Source organism: Sinohyriopsis cumingii, chromosome 11, assembly GCF_028554795.1.
Source record: "Sinohyriopsis cumingii isolate HCF-2022 chromosome 11, ASM2855479v2, whole genome shotgun sequence".
NCBI lineage: Eukaryota > Metazoa > Mollusca > Bivalvia > Unionida > Unionidae > Sinohyriopsis > Sinohyriopsis cumingii.
In genome coordinates, this window is record NC_142971.1 from 108,933,961 (window position 1) to 108,954,935 (window position 20,975).

General features: G+C 38.5%; 1 protein-coding gene across 3 annotated transcripts in view; it reads right to left on the reverse strand.

The window, feature by feature from the left end:
• LOC149789267 (uncharacterized) overlaps positions 1-19,239 on the reverse strand; it is a 37,529-nt gene extending 18,290 nt beyond the window's left edge. For 2 of the 3 annotated variants that reach the window (XM_089975448.1, XM_089975445.1), the window contains exons 1-4: positions 19,123-19,239; positions 13,194-13,254; positions 3,409-3,536; positions 2,003-2,249 (exon numbers count right to left, since the gene is read on the reverse strand). In XM_089975448.1, coding sequence (XP_089831574.1) covers positions 2,003-2,249; positions 3,409-3,536; positions 13,194-13,212 — 394 coding nt within the window. In that variant the 5' untranslated portion in view covers positions 13,213-13,254; positions 19,123-19,239. Of the gene's footprint in view, positions 1-2,002; positions 2,250-3,408; positions 3,537-13,193; positions 13,255-18,950; positions 19,095-19,122 lie in introns of those variants that run through there. The other variant, XM_089975447.1, reaches the window with a different exon arrangement.
• Positions 19,240-20,975: the final 1,736 nt, after the last annotated feature.

Below are 20,975 nucleotides of genomic sequence, written 5' to 3' on the forward strand. Positions count from 1 at the left end.
TTTCTTGCAGTGAGGGACCAACTTTGGCAGACTGGGAGAAGCAGACCATGCGTGGTAGCTCCTTGACCATTCGACAAGAGTGGTGAAACTGAAAATACTTTGTCATCATCAACTAGATGCCATGAGTTACAGGTTCTACTGCTAAATAATCATTTGGTATCACTGTATGAATGAAATCAAATATAAATGCTTGTAGATGAAACACTGTTCATTTTTACATTTTAAATATTAATCATCCGTGGTGATAGATAAATATATCAATCATATTTGTTCGTAAGTTCCTTGTGTTGATTCCTGTTTGATTACTTTTTTATGTTAAATATTCTGTCTAGTTCCAGTTAAGAATGATATAATTTCCTTATATCAGTTGTTTAACTCTATGTTCATCATTCTGTTAAGTCACTGTTTGACTTCATGTGCATGAGTTAAGTCAGATTAATTCAGTTTTCAATTACACTGTAAACAAACATTTCATTCAAGATACTGCTTTCAGTGTCTTTGCTATTATTCCAACCATGATCATCCTGTTACACTATATCCTATATAAACATGTTTACCTGTAAAATAACACACATGGCAGTCGATAGTGTATTCACTGCAGTGTCACTACTGATACTTACGAAGTGGATGCTATAATATATATTTAAGAAACTGTTACCAAATGATGGCCTATACAGTAAAGTCATGGCCTATACAATAAAGTCAATTAAGCCTGGCATATAGAATGCTAAGAGTAAATTAGTATAGTAAACTTGCCTGTGTGTATCCAACTATACAGAAATTATACAGCAATATTATACAGTTTTCTATATCAAACTCCATACCTGTACATTTATTTAATTACACTTGTAACAATGTGAACAGATGTCTATGCGACCCAAGCGCCTATGTGTGTGATGACTACAAATTACAAGCCCAGGATGCCTCAGTGTGAAATGACTGCAAATTGATAATACTGCAAAGATACAACTTTGTAGTCAAAGAAAGAAAAAAAGAATCCTTCAACCTGCATAATGGTAAAACTTTTACAAAATTGGTAATGGATTGTAAAACCTCTATTTTTGATGAGAGTTTGCAAATCTACATGTGTGGAAGTACTAACTGCAGTATTCATGGGATCTGGCACCAATCTGTACCAAGGAGAGATCACTCTAATATTAAACATAAGCGTGCAGATAATGTTTAGCTTTATTTTTAGCTAAAATGTTTTAGCCTGGGAAGGCTAGATTTGCAAGGTAGCAGTAGACCTCCAAAAGTATGAAGAAGAAATATGTTCACAGAACATGAATGCCAACCACATCACCTAAAAATCTGACCCAAACCCCAAATCCAACCAAAGTGGGATGGACAGACCTACTTTTAACAACAGTAACAACATGTGAACCTACCAAATTTATTGTGGGGTGTACAAATTAGGATTCAAAAATTATATAAGTTATGGTAAGCATAGATTATATTATCATAGCCTTTATTATCTATTGCACACAAAACAATCAACTTACAACAGATCTGCACTTGACTATTATTGCTGTATACCTAAAACAAAAAGTGCAGCAAAATTATTTTTGCATGTGCATTAGAAGCACTGTATATTGCAATCTCACTGTGATGTAAAACCATCTGGCAGACTCCGAATATTTTTCTTCAAATAAACTTTGAAAAGGAATTTGTACAAGTTTCATCCTAAATTCAAACCTATTACAAATAAAATACATGAAGCTTATTGAATTAATTTCACTTTGTACTCACCAATGCGAGACCACAATTAGCTCATTCATAAATTTTGTTTAAAACAAGTGCAAACGAAAGGTACCAAACCACAACCATAAAGTAATATTTTCTATCCAATACTTTAAATTCTGAAACATTCTACACATTCATCATGTGACCATTGGTTAAACTTTGAAAGGAGACATCAGCTAAAATAAATACTGAGACTGGATGCTAATTTTTGCAACTAGTCTCTACAGCAATGGAGGAGAAAACAAAACTGCAAACCAACCTGTGTGCTGAACTGCATGTTTTTCCTCAACTGCCATGGAAACTTTTGCCTTTTCCTTTTCTAGAATTTCCCCATGTTTTTTATTGACTTCCATGTAAACTTTTGTCTCCTCCTTTTCCAGAAAGTCTTTCAAATACTCCTGTTTGGACAGGACTAGACATTCTTTAAACTTGCCATAGGTATTCTGATCTCTTTGCTGAAGTCGTTGTATTAGCTCCCTTATTTTGTCCGATGTTACTCTCTGCTCCTGCAGAATTAAATGCAAACTTAATTCTGAGCTTAAACTTAGTACTTAAATTTAATGATTAAGTTGCTTAAATTTAATTCAGACATAAAGTTTACCAATCAATACACTTATATTAAAGAGAGATGCTTGTAAACTGTGGGGCAGATACATTTTTACCATCAAAACTTCAGTCTGGAATTGAACTGTCTGATTTGCCGAAATTTTAATCTGACTTAAAATAGACAAATCAAATGTCCAATGCATAGACTTTAGGACATACATGCGTTAATAAAGATCATCAAGGAAATGTTCACCTTCTGCTGGAAATACAGCTAGATAATGCCTATGAAGGTGAAGATGCCTAAAAAAGTTGCTAAAACTGACCACTGTCAAACTATACAGTGGCTACTGTCCAATATAAAGGCATGAACAATATACTGCTGCCAGGTGGAATAAGTATGATTTTTTTTTTACTTGCTTTAAATTCTTTGTTCATACTGTGTATAAAAAATATATATATAAAAATCTAGGTAAGTAAATTGTCATTTTCCTTGCTAAATGTCATCTTTTACCATCTTAGGCTGATGAAGTTATACAACCTTGTAGATGCTACAAATGTTTTGATTGACAAGAAATTCTCCCTTTCCTTAACAAGAGACCAAAGTGAGCCTGAGAGAGCTGATCTAGCTTACACTGATCAAAAAGACATTCATATAAGCATTTAGCCAATTAATCTGGTCACAACAATACTGTCAAAAATAACTGAACGTTGTTTTTTAAAGAAACAAAATATATCTGAAAGGGTTGATGCCAGATTGTTATTAAATACTGTTCAATTCTATTGAGCAGTTTTTGAGAAGTTTCTACATGGTATCCTATCTTTAGTATTTGATAGCAGATTGGCATCATTTGAAATCTGACTTTGATGCCAGGATGATCTCGGTAAATTTTTGTGTACAGTGGTTGAACTCTTTATGATAAGAAACCAATCACAGAAAATTTGAATTGCTAATGGATGCAAGATGGACAGCACACAATGATTAAAGGTTAATACCATAGCTAACTTGACCCATTAGCTGCAAAAAAACCAGCCATATATGTACATGTACCACATTAATCCATCACACAATCCTATGCATGACCATATACATGTTCTCATCCTTCAATTCAGCATCCTTACCGAGATATCACGCAGTGTGATATCATCAAAAAGTTCCTTCTGATAAATATAAATATAGACAGCCTTAAAATCAAGATCCCGCACCAAGTTTGGCAGACATCGACTCAAGACAGTCCGATGAAGCTTCACTGAAAAAGAAGGAACAAAATTTCCATGAAATGATATGTCTCACATGTTCTAAAAATATGATCTAAAATAAACAAGAGACCCAAGCATAATAATAATAATAATAATAATGAGAACTTTGTATAGCACCTAATCTTAAGAAGCTCTAAGTGCTTTACAACATTAGACGGGGCCCCGAGTCGCCGAGTGGTCTAAAGCGCTCTCCGTTATGGATCACTGCCATCTCACCTCTGTCTGCGTGGGTTCGAGTCTGCGTGGGTTTGAGTCTACGATTTGGCCAATGTGGGTATGTGAGAAAGCTTGCCAGTAGCTTCTCATGGGTCGGTGGTTCTTTCCGGGGTTTTCCCGGGTTCTTCCTCCACCATTAAATACTGGCCGCCATGCATAGCCTATCGTGTGCTGAGAAATGGCGTTAAACCCCACAACAACAACAACAACATTAAACACCTATAACATAAAAACATATATAATGATATGATTACAAAACACAAACACCATGAAATTAGAAAACAAAAAACATGCTGAAAATATTTAAGGTATGAAACATTATTAGTCTTTAGGTTTGTTCTTGCAGTCGAAATAAGTGAGTTTTAAGAGCACTCTTGAATGGGATCACTGTGTCTTTGTGTCTAAGTTCAGTGGTCAGTTCATTCCACATTGCTGGGTGCTGGTATGTTGTCCATATGACTTCGTTTTCATAGTGAGAATAATGAGTATACGATTGTCAGAAGAGGAGCATAAGTATCTTGCTTGTGTGTACACATGGGTGAGGCTGAATAGGTATGTTGGACTGGAGTCCATCAGTGAAATGTAGCACAGAGAACAAATTTTGTGTTTTGATTCTGGATTGAATGGATAGTCAGTAGGGTACAGAGCAGCAGGGAGGTGTGCTCTGATCATGGTACTCTAAGTATGATCCAAGCAGCTGTGTTTTGAACTTTTTGAAGTTTCTGGAGTAGATACTGAGATGAACCAGACAGAATTGAGTTACAACAGTCCAGTCCTGAAAGTACTAATGAACACACAAGTGTTTTAGTGGCATCAACTGAAAGATATTTGCGAATTGAGCTGATGCGTCTCAGCTCATGATATGCAGCCTTGCATATATTCATAACATGTTGGTGCAATGTGAGAGTACTGTCCAGAGTAACACCTAGGTTTCATACTGACTGACTGAGTTTAATATTGGTGTTGCTGATATTTATTGTTTGAGGTAAAGAATGTGAATGTGTTGTGATGATCATTCATCTGCCGCTTGTTACAAGTCATCTATGATTTCACATCAGAAATCCTGGGTTGGTAACTTAAATAAACTCACAAGCCCTGGCTGAAATTCCACAAGCCCCAAATCCAATTTCCACATGCCCAAGTTTCCCCCTTTATAATACTGTCACACAACACTGCAATAACTACAGCATGCCTGGAATTACTCACTTGGTGACACAATTAGCCAATTGTAACAGCACTTGGACAAGAAATCTGGGTCAGAATGATGTTTAATACAGAAATTTCTTCCAATGCTGTGTGCATATTTTGTAAAAACAATTGCTTTAAGGTTTTTATAATTTTAAAAAAAAATTCGTCCACATTTGAAGTCACATCAACAACATTATCTAATATTAAATAAATTTTATGAGGGATGTTTATTGTTAATTTAATTTTTTTAATATTTAATAACCTGTAGCCATATTTGATGGTGCATGACATCATTTGCATAAGTTTGAAAGGTCCTCAAACCTGCATGCTTTCTGGTCAAATCAAACTAAGTGGAACGTTAAAAGTCATTTAGAGGTTTTTCTATATTTAGTAGAAGTGGCCATATCTGAGATCAAACTGGCATAATTTGTACAAAACTTAAAAGCCTTTCATGCCCAAATGATTTTTATATTTCAGTTGAGTTGCCTTTAGAAGAAGACCTGTTAAAGTGGTTATTAATTTAACTATACTGATGGCAGATCAACATTTTAAAAAATTTTAAACACTTTTACACGAGAATGACTTTTGGCAATACAGGTTTGACCCTTTATTTTTAAGGGGGGGGGGGTAAACTATTTCTAATTTTGTAATACTTACATGCTGATACTGTGTAAACTAATTAAGGGGGGGGGTAAACTAATTTTAATCATGCAATACTTACCCGCTGATATTGCATAGCGCAGCTATCCTATTTTTGTACTGAAAACTAACTGTCCATTTGATATTAAGACATCCTCCCAGTGGAGAAAAAGTCAGAATTACCTTTTGCACTCCACTCTTATTCTGCAAACTGCTCTATATGTCACATGGTTCTATTGTTATGTATATCTATATTTTTTGTAACTCTGGGTAGATGATTTCATCTAATTTTTATAATTCTTATTCAGGGCTTTAATGTATACAGTCTGGCCTATGTTACTTCAGTACAGTATTACATAGGATCAATAAATAGATGTTTATGTATGTGCTGACAATTAGTAATAATAATCTTAATAATAAGACTTAAATGGCACCTACTGCATAGTTTCTCAGTGACTGATGGGATATCAATGTTTCCAGAGCAATTATGTGGCTTCCCATTGGTTGAGCTAGATTATGTGAATAAACTTAATTCGACATAAAAGTCAATAGTATATGCTGCCACATGAGGTCTACTGCAAAGTCACAATATATGGTGTAGATAAGGAGAAAGGAATCAGATTCATTCTTGGAGGCCCAGTTTATTAATTTAGGAATTTTGTAGACCTTTATCAGAACTAGTACTCTAATACTGTAAGTTCCTCTCACATTTTTCATTTATAACTTTTATAATTAAACTCTTTATTACGTTTTATAAAACTTATAGGTTTTGCTTCTTTTCTGTTACTTTAGTTTGTGACCATAGAGTTATAACACTATGCATGATGTCATCTTTTCACAGATGATAATTATGCAACACATCAGAGCAGGGTGGAAGGAGGGGATTCGAAAATAGCGACTGTTAAGTACTGCATAGTTAAAATTAGTTGCCCCCCAAAACACTCCCCCCCCACTTCATTTTAATAGCAGCAATTACTTATCCTGCCACAATTGTGCAGCTGAATTTGTCAGTTATGAGGGTAGGCTGATGCTCTAGTCAAACTGATCAAACACAGCAACTGAGTTGCACTCACAATAGAGGGAGAGGTCCATCAATAGAAGGCTGATGCCTCTCTGAGCCCCATACTGTGTTGTAACAATGGGCCCCAAAGAGAAACACACAAATATGAGATGTGCTGCAGTGCTCTACCTCCCTAATGGGAGGGCGTAACCCATGGTTGCAGTGCTCCACCTACGTAATGGGAGAGCACAACCCGCTGTCATGATGTTCTACCCAAGAGAAGGGTGAAACCTGCTGTTGCCTTGTGCAACCTACCTAATGGGAAGTGCAACCCATTAGAAACTAGAGTCAGCCAGTGTCAATAGACAAGGCATGAATCACACTTCTTTGTCTTGCAGAAGGTTGCTTCACTCTATGGTTCACACAGGGCCTGAAACAATATTCCATCTGGATGCAAGTAAGCAGGAGACAGGTCTCTGGAACCCAAAACACTAGACAAGAGCATCAAGGTGACAGAAGCTCGATAGCCTTAAGTGGGTACTGAACATCTTTTGGACTTAAAAAGGAGCAAAAGGAAAGCATCATTGAAGTAATGGGGAGAGGAGTGGGTATCAACATGTTCCTACTGCACCAAACAGTCTCCACCAGACATCACAGACCTTGGAAGCAGAAGCTCTCATTGCCTGAATGACACAACTGGCAACTCAGCCCGAAAACCTGTTCTGGCAGAGATAATGCTAGAGATGAGCCAAGCAAACAAGGTGATAAATGTGTGGGCTGTTATGAAGGAGGGAGCCCTGGTTTAGCAACAGAGATCCCTAAGGTGAGATAGAGACCTGGATCGATCGATCAAGAGGTTAAGGAGAACAATGGACCATGATCACTGAGGCCACAAAACCATGATGAGAATGATCTGAGCAGGGAAGTTCAGACTCATTGCAAAATTTGTGGTAGCAGTCGGAAGAGTGGGAAGGCATGTACGAATTGGTGATCCCACTGGAAGCTGAATGTATTGACTACTGTGCTCTCTGATACTAGACAGAAACATAATGGAAGTTATTGAGCTTGGTAGCAAACAGGTCCACTCTGTGTCTTCCGCAGAGGGAAAAACAAGGACTCTGTTACTGAGCGGTGAAGAGACCGCTCAGTTGAGGAAGGCTCGTTCTTTTCTGGATAGACTGTCTGTTAATAAGTTATCTTGCCCGGAATGTGGCAAACTTGGATTGTGACATTCTCTGAGGCTGCCCAGCTGAACAGGCTCCAGATCTCCATGCAAAGAGAATGGGCATGTGTGCCTCCTTGGATGTGTTATCTGATGAGACCATGACACATCGGCCCCTTATCATGTTGACGCACCATTGCAATGCTAGAAATATTGCTTTCGTTTCTATGTTGTTGATGTGGAGGGACAATTCAGTGGGAGTCGAGGAACTGTGGACAATTATGCCCTCTGGCTCTAAATAAGCTATCCAGCCCAAATCTGATACATTGGCAAACAGATAGGAATGGGGGTCAGGTGTACATATGTGGACCCCCATCAAATCTGTCTTGATTCATCTATCAAAGCAAACGGTGGTGAAAAACTGGTCCTAGAGGGTTCGGGGTTGATGGAGAATCTCTGTGAGGCTTCCAGCTTGCAAGAAGGAACTGTAGAGGATGCATCAGGAGGAGATGTCCTAAAGAAAACCCGAACCAAGTTCTGGTTCATGAGGAAGTTCATCACCATGTAAACAAAGTCCGGTGACCAAGTTACAGAAGACCAACAGTGGGACAGACCCTGATAAAGGGACTGAACTTGTAAATGGTTGAAATACTGGAGAATCAATGTTCCCTGTATTCGGGGGTAGGCTGTTACCCCTTAGCCAGGTAAAGACTGGGTGCAGAAGAGATTCCTAATGACAGAACCCAGAAATGAAAAATTTCTCAGTCTCAGCAAAAACAAAAATACTTGTGGTCTGTTGGAAATATGGGGATGTGTAAATATCATCCTGAAGGTCAATGGAGACTGACCAATCTAACAGACAAAGAGCGTTCTAGATTGAGGAGTTGTCTCCATGTTGGTTTCCTCCGAAAGAAACTGGTTGAGTAGGGAGAGATCAATAATGATTCTAAATTTCCCACTTTTCTTGGTGACCAGGAAGATTCAGGAGTAGAAGGCAAGAAACTGATTGTTAAAGACCCTTCTTGTTCCCAACACTGGAAACAATAACCCTTGTTAACAATGGAGAGGACACACCCACTGTCTCGTAATGCTTGACCAAGTCTCTAAGAGGCCTGGGCAAGCACCTAATGGGATGTGATGGGGATGCATGGATAAAAAGAGGGATTAATTGCAAGGGCTGCCCCCCCCCTTCCTACCAGTAGGAAAGGAAGGAGGGTCAGAGAACTTCATGGATCTGAGGTGACCTGGGCACTGTGGACCTAATGTGGAAGTGGTCTAGCAGAATTTGTGGACTGGACAGGGCTTACACCTGCTTGAAATATTGCAGATGGCCCCTGAGGGTGATTTGTCTGATCTCATTTCCTGGTTGACTGAATTGAACTGGGAGTGGAGAGAAAAATCTATACTGGTGATCCAACAAGGCTGGAGAAGTCCAGGTAGCTATGATGCCCCCAAGAGGGTCTTGACTTCTAGAGGAGCAGCCCTTAAAAGGTTTTTGCTATGGTTAAGCAAACTTTTGAGGAGTCCATTACTATGTCATGGAGGATGTGCAAAAGTACACCAATAATGCCATAGCAATAGAGTGCATGCCGAGATGCCTGGCTACATAATCCTGCACACGTAGTAATACAGCTGGATTCAATGTGTCCTCTCTCAGCATACTAAAGGAAGCTAAGAAAAAGGTGGCACACAAAACCATGGTTACAAGGAACCAGTTTCCTGCTCCCTGGCATCAATTATTTAGATGGGAAGGTATGCCCAGGCAAACATGGAAATACCAATTTTGGACACATTGCATACAAATGAGGTTTGATAGACCACTTCAGGGTAAATACCTGGTAGATGGAAAAAGAAACAGGGGGTCACAATGCTTTAGGAGAAACAGACCATCCTCTACATTGCTGACTACATTGGCCTTGTGAACAATTCCATATTTCCTCAATTGTGGATGAATGTGGGAGAAGTAACAGGTCCAGTTGAGATGGTCCCAAAATGGAAAGGATCCTTATGGACTGTGTCTGGTTGGGGCACAAGTACGGGGGTAAAAGATGGTAAACCTTGTTATAAAAGAACTGGACCTCCTCTTTCTCATCCATCTGAGCTGAAGAGGTGGGCCTGAGAGAAGGTGTCATTGCCACAGCTTCTGTTGAGAATTACCTGGAGGCAATGAGGAGTATATCATCATCATCATAGTCAAGGACACTCCAAGTTGGAGACTTGCTGGGCATCACCATGTCCCTTGTCGGAAGGGGCAAAGAAGAACTCTGTGCCATGTTCTCTGGTTCATCATGAGTTACAGCGGGGAGACAAGAACATCTGTCTACCCTAGATGATGTATCACCTTAAGCCTTCCAAAAGGAAGCCACCTGTGGTGAGGTCATGGTGGAATTTGAGCTACATCACTTCAACTGTGAGGGTAAAATCCACTAGCCCATGGGTTCATAATGGACCAAGGGCCGTGACGTGGAAAGCCCCACATCTCATAAGCGTTCACAGGTATAACTGGGAACTGGGGAACACTGATGCAGTCCGTACCCCTAGCCCAAGTCCTGTGTATAGACTGCAAATCATGCACAGGGTATGTGTGACCAACACCTTCAAATGCAAGGAGATCCACCAGGAGTCATGGAGACACCCACGTTTCTGCCACTAGCACCAGCTAGACCTCGCATCACCAGATGTGCAGAACTGTCCAGTGTCCTCCTCACCCCACAGCTATCACAGTGCTGACTGCGACACGGACCACTCGTGGCCTGCAAGACGCGAATAATACCCAAGAAGCTGCACCACACCAAAAAGGGTTGCCCACACATCAACAACTGCTGTGCAAGCAATTCAGAGAAGACAATTCATTAGCAAACTGCAGGAGGCTCTCACCAAAGAGACACCTGATGACACCATCGACTCCAAGTGGTCCCAACTCCATGATGCTGTGTAAAGCCATCACTGCCTATGGGAAGTAGGTGTGTAAAAATGATGACTGGTATGAAGCCAACTGGGAGGTGATGGAGAAAATCAGCACTGCTCCAGCCCCTGCATGTACTCCTCTGCCTCTGCTGGGAACAGTGACACATCCTCCAGGACATGCAGGATGCCAACATCATCACTTTGTACAAGAACAAAGGAGACCATAGCGACTGCAACAATTACCAGGACATCTCCCTCCTCAGCATCGTCAGAAAGGCTTTAGCCCATATCGCCTTGGCACATTTGCAGACCCAAGCCTCCCACATCTACCCAGGGTCCCAGTGTGGCTTCCGAGCTGTCCGGTCAACTGTAGACATGATCTTCTCACTATGCCAGCTGAAGGAAAAGTGTTGTGAGCAGCAGATGTCCCTCTACATCGCCTTCATAGACCTGACAAAGGTGCTTGACTTGGTCAGTCGAAGCGGGCTCTTCAGGCTCCTGAAGAAGAGTGGCTGCCTCCCCACGACTGCTTGCTGTTGTCACATTGTTCCACAAGATCATGCACAGAACAGTGTGCTTCAATGGCACAACATCTGAGGCCTTCTCAATCAGCAGCGGAGTGAAGCACGGCTGCGTCCTTGTGCTGATGCTCTTTGCCATCTTTTCCTCCATGCTCCTCCAGTATGCCTTCAAGGACTGCAGCGAGCGAGTGAACTTCCATACCGGGGCTGACGACAAGCTGTTCAACATCGCCCTTCTCTTTGCTAAGACTAAAGTCATAAAGGTTCTCATCTGCGAATTACTCTTTGCCGACAATGCAGCCTTGACATCACACACGGAAGATGGACTGCAGCAGCTTGTATGTCACCTCTCCCATGCCTGTAAGTTGTTTGTGCTGACCATCAGTCTGAAGAAAACAAATATCATGGAGCAGGACGATGACTCCCCTCCCACCATCGCCATCGATGGGAACTACCTGGAAGTTCAGAACTTCACATACCTCAGGTCAACCATCTCCAGCTCACTCTCCATTGATGCTGAGATGAACAGCAGGATTGCCAAGGCAGAGGCAGTTATGGCCAGACTGAACCAGAGGGTATGGAACAACCCCAACCTCACTGAGAAGACCAAACTGCACGTCTACCAGGCCTGCATGCTCAGCATACTCCTCTACATCAGTGAGGCATGGACCACCTATGTGAGCCATGAGAGGAAACTCAACAGCTTCCACCTGAGATTCCTGCGGCACATTCTGCACATCCAGTGGCAGGAAAAAGTACTCAACACAGAGGTTATGGAATGCGCCAACATACACAGCATGTTCTCCATTCTCAGCGAGAGGTGCCTTCACTGGCTTGGCCATGTCAAGAGAATGGACCCAGGCCGCATTCCCATGGACCTGCTATATGGCGAGTTAGCAGAAGTTGCACAACTGACTGGATGGCCATGTGTGCATTACACAGCTGTCTGCAAGAAGGTCATGAAGATGGCCAACATCAACGTCAATGACTGGGACAGCTGTGCTGACGACTGCTCCACCTGTTGCCTAGCTGTCAGAGCCAGCAGGAAGGCGAAACAACAATAGCCCCAACAAGCATCAATGTTCACCAGCAGCAATTGCAACACTCTAGGGTTGGACTCTTCAACCACTTGCAAAGGTGCAAATAGGACACCCAACCGGAAGCTACACCATCGTCTCCCAAAGACAGACGGATACCAAGACAGACATGAAGTAAATGTGAAAACTTACTGGATGTTTTCCCAATTGAAAAACAAGATAATTCACCTGTGAATTTGTTTATCAAAGCAACATTATAATACATATGCAATGTCAATGTGTAGCTCAAACAAAAAGAATACAATGTGACTTTGAAGATAGAGGAAACATGTCTGTAACGTTAAGCAGGCCTATCTTTATTTTCCTTATAACACAAGGACTTACCGATACCAATGTTTTAAATATACAAGGAAAATGATGTCCTCAATGTGAGGCATGTCCTGTTATTATTTTCCTTAGTACACACAAATGTATCAGTACCACAGTGATTTGTATATATATGTAAGAAACATGTGTCCACAGATTTTAAAGATGGAACATGAGGTAACCTCTGAAGCCCTAAAAAAAATGAAGTTCTTAAGGGGAAAAGGCTATGATATGGTTTTCTAGAAAAACGGAACAGACAGTTTTAACACCAAAACTAACTAAAAACTGCAGAAGACCGCTATTTGCAGTAAGTGCTACAGATGTAATTTCTCTGGTGACGGTTTTGGCAGATATTTACACAGCAGGATAAATAAGTGCTGAATCAGATATTAAAATGTTTATTTTGCAATTTTTTATATTGATTAGATTAGATACTTTGGATGTCCAGTTGCTTAGAGCATGTCAGTCAAAACCTCTGAACTGCCATACATGTCCAGCAGATAAAGGGATTTAAGGAAGCCTGATACATTCATCACTGCGTAAATGCTAAAGTTAGTTAAGCACAGAAGAAAAAAAGATGCTTGTACATGTATCTAAATATGAGATCTTACCTTTTCCTTCACTGGCCATTTTTACACATTTACTGTTGAGCCCTCTTCAAAATATGATATTCTACAAATGAAAGACTGATGATTTAGCATGGTGAAACATAAAAAGTACAATAAACATTGACATCTTAGTGAAAGACACATGTAAATTAGAACTTTTCAAGAAATCAGTTATAAACCAAGCTGACGACAAGGTGGACAAAAAATGAAAAGCATTTCCAGCAAACTGAATCTTTCCCTTAACTGTGACATCTCAACAAATGAGGAAAATTCTCACAGAATTTCATCTCTCAGCTTTGCTCATTGACTCGAATTTCTCACAGGATATTACTTTTCTTATGCCAGGATTTTCTATATTAAATTTGTATATATGTGTAAAATTCAATAGACCTTATGATGCAAATAACAAAGTCCAAACCAAAAAATAATATTGGACAATTGTTTTTAAATTAAGTTCTGATATGAGTAAACCAGTAGATGAACTTATATGATTCATTTATTCATTAATGTATTGTATGCATTTATTGAACACAATTTGACAAATTTTGATGGCAGATTGTTCACAATGTACATCTGCTTTTATGGAAAAACGTTGAAGAAAACTCCAAATATTATCTTTCACAACACAACACTAGTCAAGTATCCATTTTTCTAAGCTAAATTTGCAGAAGATAGAGACATATCAATTATAATAGAAGGCAGGTAAAAAGTCAATGCAGCAAGAAATGTCATCCATGAAATGCTTAATAATCATTTTTGTGTTTGCTTGTATTCAGGATATGCATGTTTAGAATCATACAGAAAACCATTCTACCTTTGTTATACCAAAAATATAAAAGTGTATAAACGTTTTAATGACTGCTTGAAAAAGAGGTAACATTTTAAAATTCTGGACTCAACAGACAAGGTAAAAATTCTGCTGAGAAAAAATGCAAGTGAGATCGCTGTTTGTAAAGATACTTGCAAAAAAGTACTTCAGTGTTTTATTTGAATATAAAAGATTCCTTTGTCACTTGTACTCATTTTGACCCAACTGATCATCACAGTACAATAATGGAAAAATCCTGATGTCCCCTGTGAAGCTGAGAATTCAACAATTTATACTGTGGTAAACAACACTGCTAAGTGGCTTCATTCCTCAGCTTCATCAAAGATGCTTGTTTCAATTAGGAATCAAAAGATAACACCCTCTCCTACTCCCAAAATGGGTGTAGGTGTAGGAATCAAAAGATAACACCCTCCCCTACTCCCAAAATGGGTGTAGGTGTAGGAATCAAAAGATAACACCCTCTCCTACTCCCAAAATGGGTGTAGGTGTAGGAATCAAAAGATAACACCTCCCCATCTCCCAAAATGGGTGTAGGTGTAGGAATCAAAAGATAACACCCTCCCCTACTCCCAAAATGGGTGTAGGTGTAGGAATCAAAAGATAACACCCTCTCCTACTCCCAAAATGGGTGTAGGTGTAGGAATCAAAAGATAACGCCTCCCCATCTCCCAAAATGGGTGTAGGTGTAGGAATCAAAAGATAACACCCTCCCCTACTCCCAAAATGGGTGTAGGTGTAGGAATCAAAAGATAACACCCTCCCCTACTCCCAAAATGGGTGTAGGTGTAGGAATCAAAAGATAACACCCTCTCCTACTCCCAAAATGGGTGTAGGTGTAGGAATCAAAAGATAACACCTCCCCATCTCCCAAAATGGGTGTAGGTGTAGGAATCAAAAGATAACACCCTCCCCTACTCCCAAAATGGGTGTAGGTGTAGGAATCAAAAGATAACACCCTCCCCTACTCCCAAAATGGGTGTAGGTGTTAACATTAGTTTCAACCCTTTTTAATGACAAAAGCAAATGACTGTGCACCTCATCCATTGATTATTATATCAATGTGTAGACCAATATGCTGTATTATTGTCTTTGAATTTGCTATTGCTTTCAATTATCATCAATATTATTGGTGCCTGCTGTAAATAATTACTTACAAACAGCCAATCTTCCATATTTCTTCACAACAACCATATCCCCTTGTTATCATAAACAAGACTACCCCAAGACAGTCACAAAACACACTCACCTACCCAATCAATATATATATATATATATATATATATATATATATATATATATATATATATATATATATATATATATAATTTAAAAAAAAAAAAAAAAGTAATCACTATAATTATGCATTGTATAGTTATTGAGTAACATCTGTATAGTTTTCCCTTGTCAGTAATCTCCAAAGGAAAGACCCCCAAGACTACCCAAAGACATCACCAAGAGACCCCAAGACTGTCCCAAAACACTCTCACCTACCCAGTATACATATATACAATAAAAAAAAATCAAAAAATGTGATCAGTATCATTTTTTCAGTAATTCTTTTAAAGGTTGTTTTTTTTACATTCATTTTCTGTGACCAACTGGAGTATAATGAATAATTAGAACCTGCGGGCACTACATTTATATTTAAATTACTTTATTGTATTTACAAAACCTTTTAGAACTTTTAATTTTGACAAAATCAATATGCGTAAAATTTCTTTATCGTGCATTTTTTAAGGTAATTTATTCCAATTAACTAATTAAAGGAGAACCTAAAAGTATGCCTTTGTTTGACAACATTAATCAGTATCAAAACGATTTTTATTTTGTTTGATGTGCTCGCGCAGTGGAGAGCATAAATATCATGGTATCAAAGATACATAGCAATTCGAAGGTAATTTGTTTGGCAAATTGTAAGACTCATGAATTTAATCTTCTTAATGGCTACAGTGTTATTAACGACTCATGGCGGAGTTTAATCCAATAAATGCATTAAGGGAAACCAAACAGGATGCCATCATTAGACAAAATGGACACTATCCTGGCATTAATCCAGTTGATTAATGAGCTGCAAAATTAACTAATCAGTATAAAAAGTGTTTCTTTTGTTTGTTTTGCTTGCATGGAAAAGTGCACACATGTATTTAGCTCAGGTGCATTAACTATAAACAAGTCTTTGGTGTGTACATAATCACAGTTAATTTTATAGCAGTTCATATCTGCTTGTTGGTTGATATATTAAAATCTTTATTAGATCAGTCTAGGTTTAGAAATCTACAATGCCTTGGAAATTCGCATAATTGCCACAATAAAAAGAGCATCATTTTGGCCCTGCAGCTCATGTCGTTGAAACTACGTCTGACTCATACTTTGCGACTCTTGCAAACAATGGAATCATTCATATTGTGGGCAGTTATCTGCAGAACAATTTAATATCTTTTATCAAAATGATGAAGTACCATATATATGCAACAACTGCTTCATGTTTGAGATGGGGACTTCAACTAACAACTACACTTGAGGATTATGCCGCTTAGCACAGGTGTCTCATTACAGTGTTGACAGTCTCTGCTTAGCAACAACAAGAGAGGGACTGTTCCTTGAGTCCTATCAGTTCTATGAAAAACAGGTCATCCCATCTGATTTTGTGGAAATAGATAGAAACGCACAAGAAATTATGAACAAATGTGGTTTGTCTTTGTTCAGTGTACCGTAACTATCTACAGTATTGGCAATAACAACTGCCTTTTCAACTCTGTATCAATTGCATTAACAGGGAGTGAAGATTTGGCATCAGAATTGAGGTTGTGCACATTGATTGAAATGTCACGAAATGCTGAAACTTACAAATCACAATCAGACTTTGACCAGTTAATGGACTATTCTCCCTAATATTAGGAATCGCTCATTTCATGCTGCACAGATGGTGGGTATTCATCAATATGGACTATAACGGCCCTTTCTGCTGTAGTAGGTTTACTAATTCAGACTCTGTATCCTAAAATGAATAGTTCATTTAACAAAACTCATGAAATGTTGACTAAATTGTTTCTTACCATATTATGGAGCAGAATGGGTCCAATGCATGGAACCATTTGGACTTCTAATCATTTTGTCCAGGTTCTAAAGAACGGCAGTTAAGCAAACAATGCGAAATTTCAGCCTCCCAAAATGAGTACACCTGTCGTAGGCAATAAACAAAAATTTTCTTTCATAGTAATGGACAACATGGAAAAGGATTGTAAAATTACCTGAACCAAGAAGTCATCATCATCAAAGACATTATCAGAGACAATAAACAGTTTTGCAATAGACAATGACTACAATGTAAATCAGCAAATTGTTGCCACTGATCAATGCATAATACAGAGTAATCAATCAATCACTGATGATGACTCTGTTATGTCAACTGGCAGAAATGGTGACAACACTGATGAGAATGTTGAAAATGATGCTAAACCAGTTGATTTCCTTGTTCCTATGAATGTGAAACAATTAATATCAGGTCAGTGGCATTCTGGTCACGAAGAAAACAAACTAATCACTAAAAATTAATATGCACACAGTCAGGTGCCACCTGGTAAATTGAAAAAGTTTTGGGAACTTTATAAGTTTTCTAAGAAGTAAATAGATAATTACTTGTATTTTACCTGTTGTGCTACCTGTTTGCACCTGTATTTTAACAGTTGTAATAGGTATGCACATTTTAGTCAATCAGTCATAAAATTTGATTTTTAACCTTGATTTTGACACCTAATCCAGCCAGATATCTTTAAAGCTGGCAAAGTTATGTTATTTCAAAATCCACAAGTCATTTTGCTTTACAACTCCAAAGTTACTTAGTGTTGAGGACTCTATGCTCCCAGTTACGTAGTGATGAAAGGGTTAAATGATAAATATACAATGCATAATTATACTGATTACTTTTTTATTTTGACTTTATTTAATTGTATATATGTATTATGGGTAAGTGAGAGTGTTTTGGGACAGTCTTGGGGTGTCTTGGGGGAAGCAAGACATTGGGACCCCTAGACATTTCAACCCCAAGAAAATTCCCAAGACATTTTGCCCCCATTCATAGGACAAATTAACCCCAATTCATGCATTCATGAAAAAAGATGTCAACAGTGAATTATAATTAAAATCACTTTTTTTTATTAACGCTAATTTTAATGAAAATAAATCAAATTTAGCACAAACTGTAAATTTATATAACGGAGAGAAATTTTGTGTAAAACAATAAGCACACTGCTAATTGTGAATCCCACTAATGGCACATGTATTCACTGATGTCTGCAATTAAAAAAAATACCAACACACCTCTAAGTGGCTTTTATTAAGTTAATGAATGCATTCTAATTTGAATGGAAAGAAATCCAAAGAGCCCCCAAATTTTTTTTAACAGTAATTAGCACATTTTTAATGGTCAATCACACTAATCAAATCGTCATTCACTGATGCCTGCAATTATACATGCCAACAGCACTGAGGTCTATAATTATTGGTCATTTTTGATAATTGTATTGTGACATTTTGATTGGATATATTTTGGTATAATACTAAGGTAACTGTGTTAATCGTACTTTAACGTGGTGTGAATGACACAATCCATTAAATACCTTTCTGTAGCATTTGCGTCTGCGTAAATGACGTTGAAATCAATTGCAGTGCTGCCAACATCAGCTTTTTAAAACAAATTTACAGTATGCTGTACGTTTGATTTCTTTTCATTCAAATTAGCGCCGTCCACTGTGTTTATGTCTTGGTGTGTCTTGGTTTTTTTTTTAGCTGGACAGGTCATATCAAAAGAAACAAAAGCGGAGAACATGTTTGATGGTACTATAAAATTGACCTATCTAGCCTAAAATTCTCTTCCACACTGTGCAGTTTTCTCTCTCTCTCTCTCTCTCTCTCTGATATATTGAGCATACCACTGCAAAAGTAATGCTATATTCCATCACCACTAGTTCCCTTTCGTAATATGACAACTGGTCGCAATCGGTGTCTTCCACTTCCGGTCAAAAAGGATCTATCAAATTGAGCTATTTTACAAACATTACACGTAAAACAAAAACAGATTTTTATGATTTGGAACCAAAATACCTGATTATAATACAATCTATCAAAAATATCCAGGTGTAATCATTGCAACTTCGACATTAAAATTCATGACATTAAAATTTCACTTCCAAGCCTCTGGTTGTGGGAATTCCCAGTGGTACTAAAGTGCGAAAAGAACTCGCGATAAACATAAAGTGCGAAAAGAGCTATTTTTTTTTCTGTATTTCGTTATCATATTCAAAAATTCTTTTTTTAATTGAAAGATAATGACAAAATACACTGACTTATGCATTTACAACATGAATTTTCATACCGTTTTGGTCATCCGAGCAATCAGTACACAAAGCGGTATGTAAAATTTTAAAATTACTTGCGAAAAGAAGAAATATTAAGTGCGAAAAAAACAACAACTGGCATTATCTTTACTACTTTATCAAATGCTAACTAGTTTTTTAAAATGTAGAATAATGACAAAATGCACTGACTAATGCATTTGCAACATGTATTTGGTCCTCCGAACAGTCGGTACACAGAGCGGTAGATCAACAAGTAGATATCCATTTTTTTTTTCTTCTGAAATTACTGGTAGCGGCTACCAGTAACACCAGGGGAAAAAAAAAAAACTTGTTGGTCTAATAAAGTGGCATGTAATATGACTTGCTAAAAGAAGAAATAAGTGCAAAAAGAATTCGTATTTTCTTACGACGTTATCAAATGCGAAATATTATTTTTTTTTTAAAGCAGCAGAGAGACTGAGCCCACCAATTTTTTCGTCCAACAGGACCATCTATCGAAAACTCTTCTGATAGAAGTTCTTATTTCACAAAAATAACCCTTCTAGCCAGAAACTATGATGACTAAATCCTCTTTTCTGGCTAGAAGGGGTTATTTCGACAGCGATAACTCGCTATAAATAAAAGTTTCTTCACCGGGGGGGGGGGGGGGGGGGGGGCACGACGACGACGTTGGTGGCGTAGTCTCTCTGCTGCTAATCATTTTAGGATTTCTGTTGTGAATTAAAAATTTAAGTTAACAATAATGGCCAACATCGGAGAAGCACATTCTGCTAGACTAGCTCGAGAGCGACTAGAAGCAATCAAAAATTTTCTTCCTGTCCGTGATAGTGTTAAAGAAAAATTACAAGCACGGCAGCTAGCACAAGTTGAATTTATGGAAGGTGCAGAACAATTATTTAAACCCGTTACAACAACTACTAAAAAAGCTGCTAAAAAGGCTGCGATGGTTACTGAGCGAGCTTTACTGGGAGAGCCTAAGACTTTTGAAGAGGTGGTGGATGTTGCGGAACGGGAGCGGAGGCTGCGAGAACAACAAGAACAACGAAGAAAAGGTATTCTTCCAACTCTAACGGAAACAAGAGAGATCTTACGAACGCTTCCAGCTGATATCGTTGCAGCTCAACCTCCGCCCGTCGCTGCAGCACCCCCTCCGCCCGCCGTTGCAGCTCAACCTCCGCCCGTCGCCGAAGCTGCTACACCCAAACCAGCAAAGGAAATTGCCGAACTAACTGCAAGATTTGATCCGGTCTTTATTAAAATCCTTAAAAATATACCAGAAGAAGAATTGCCTGAAGTGATGTTAGAAGGTTTACGCAACAAAAAAAATTTTTTAAACAAGAAGTATAAGACCACGACTAATGACAATTTTGTTAAATGGGCTTATCGTCTGTACTACGACAAGAAAACGGTTAAAACTAACGATCCAAAATACTCAAAACTTATAGACGAAATAAATAAACTTGACAAAAGTATGCAACAAGGATCTCCTCCTCCCTATTCGCCGCCACCAGAGAAGCGTCCAGATGAAGGCGGTGATGTTCTCGAAGATCTTGGCTTTACGACTACAGGTAGTGGTCTTGGTGGTCACATTACTTGTCC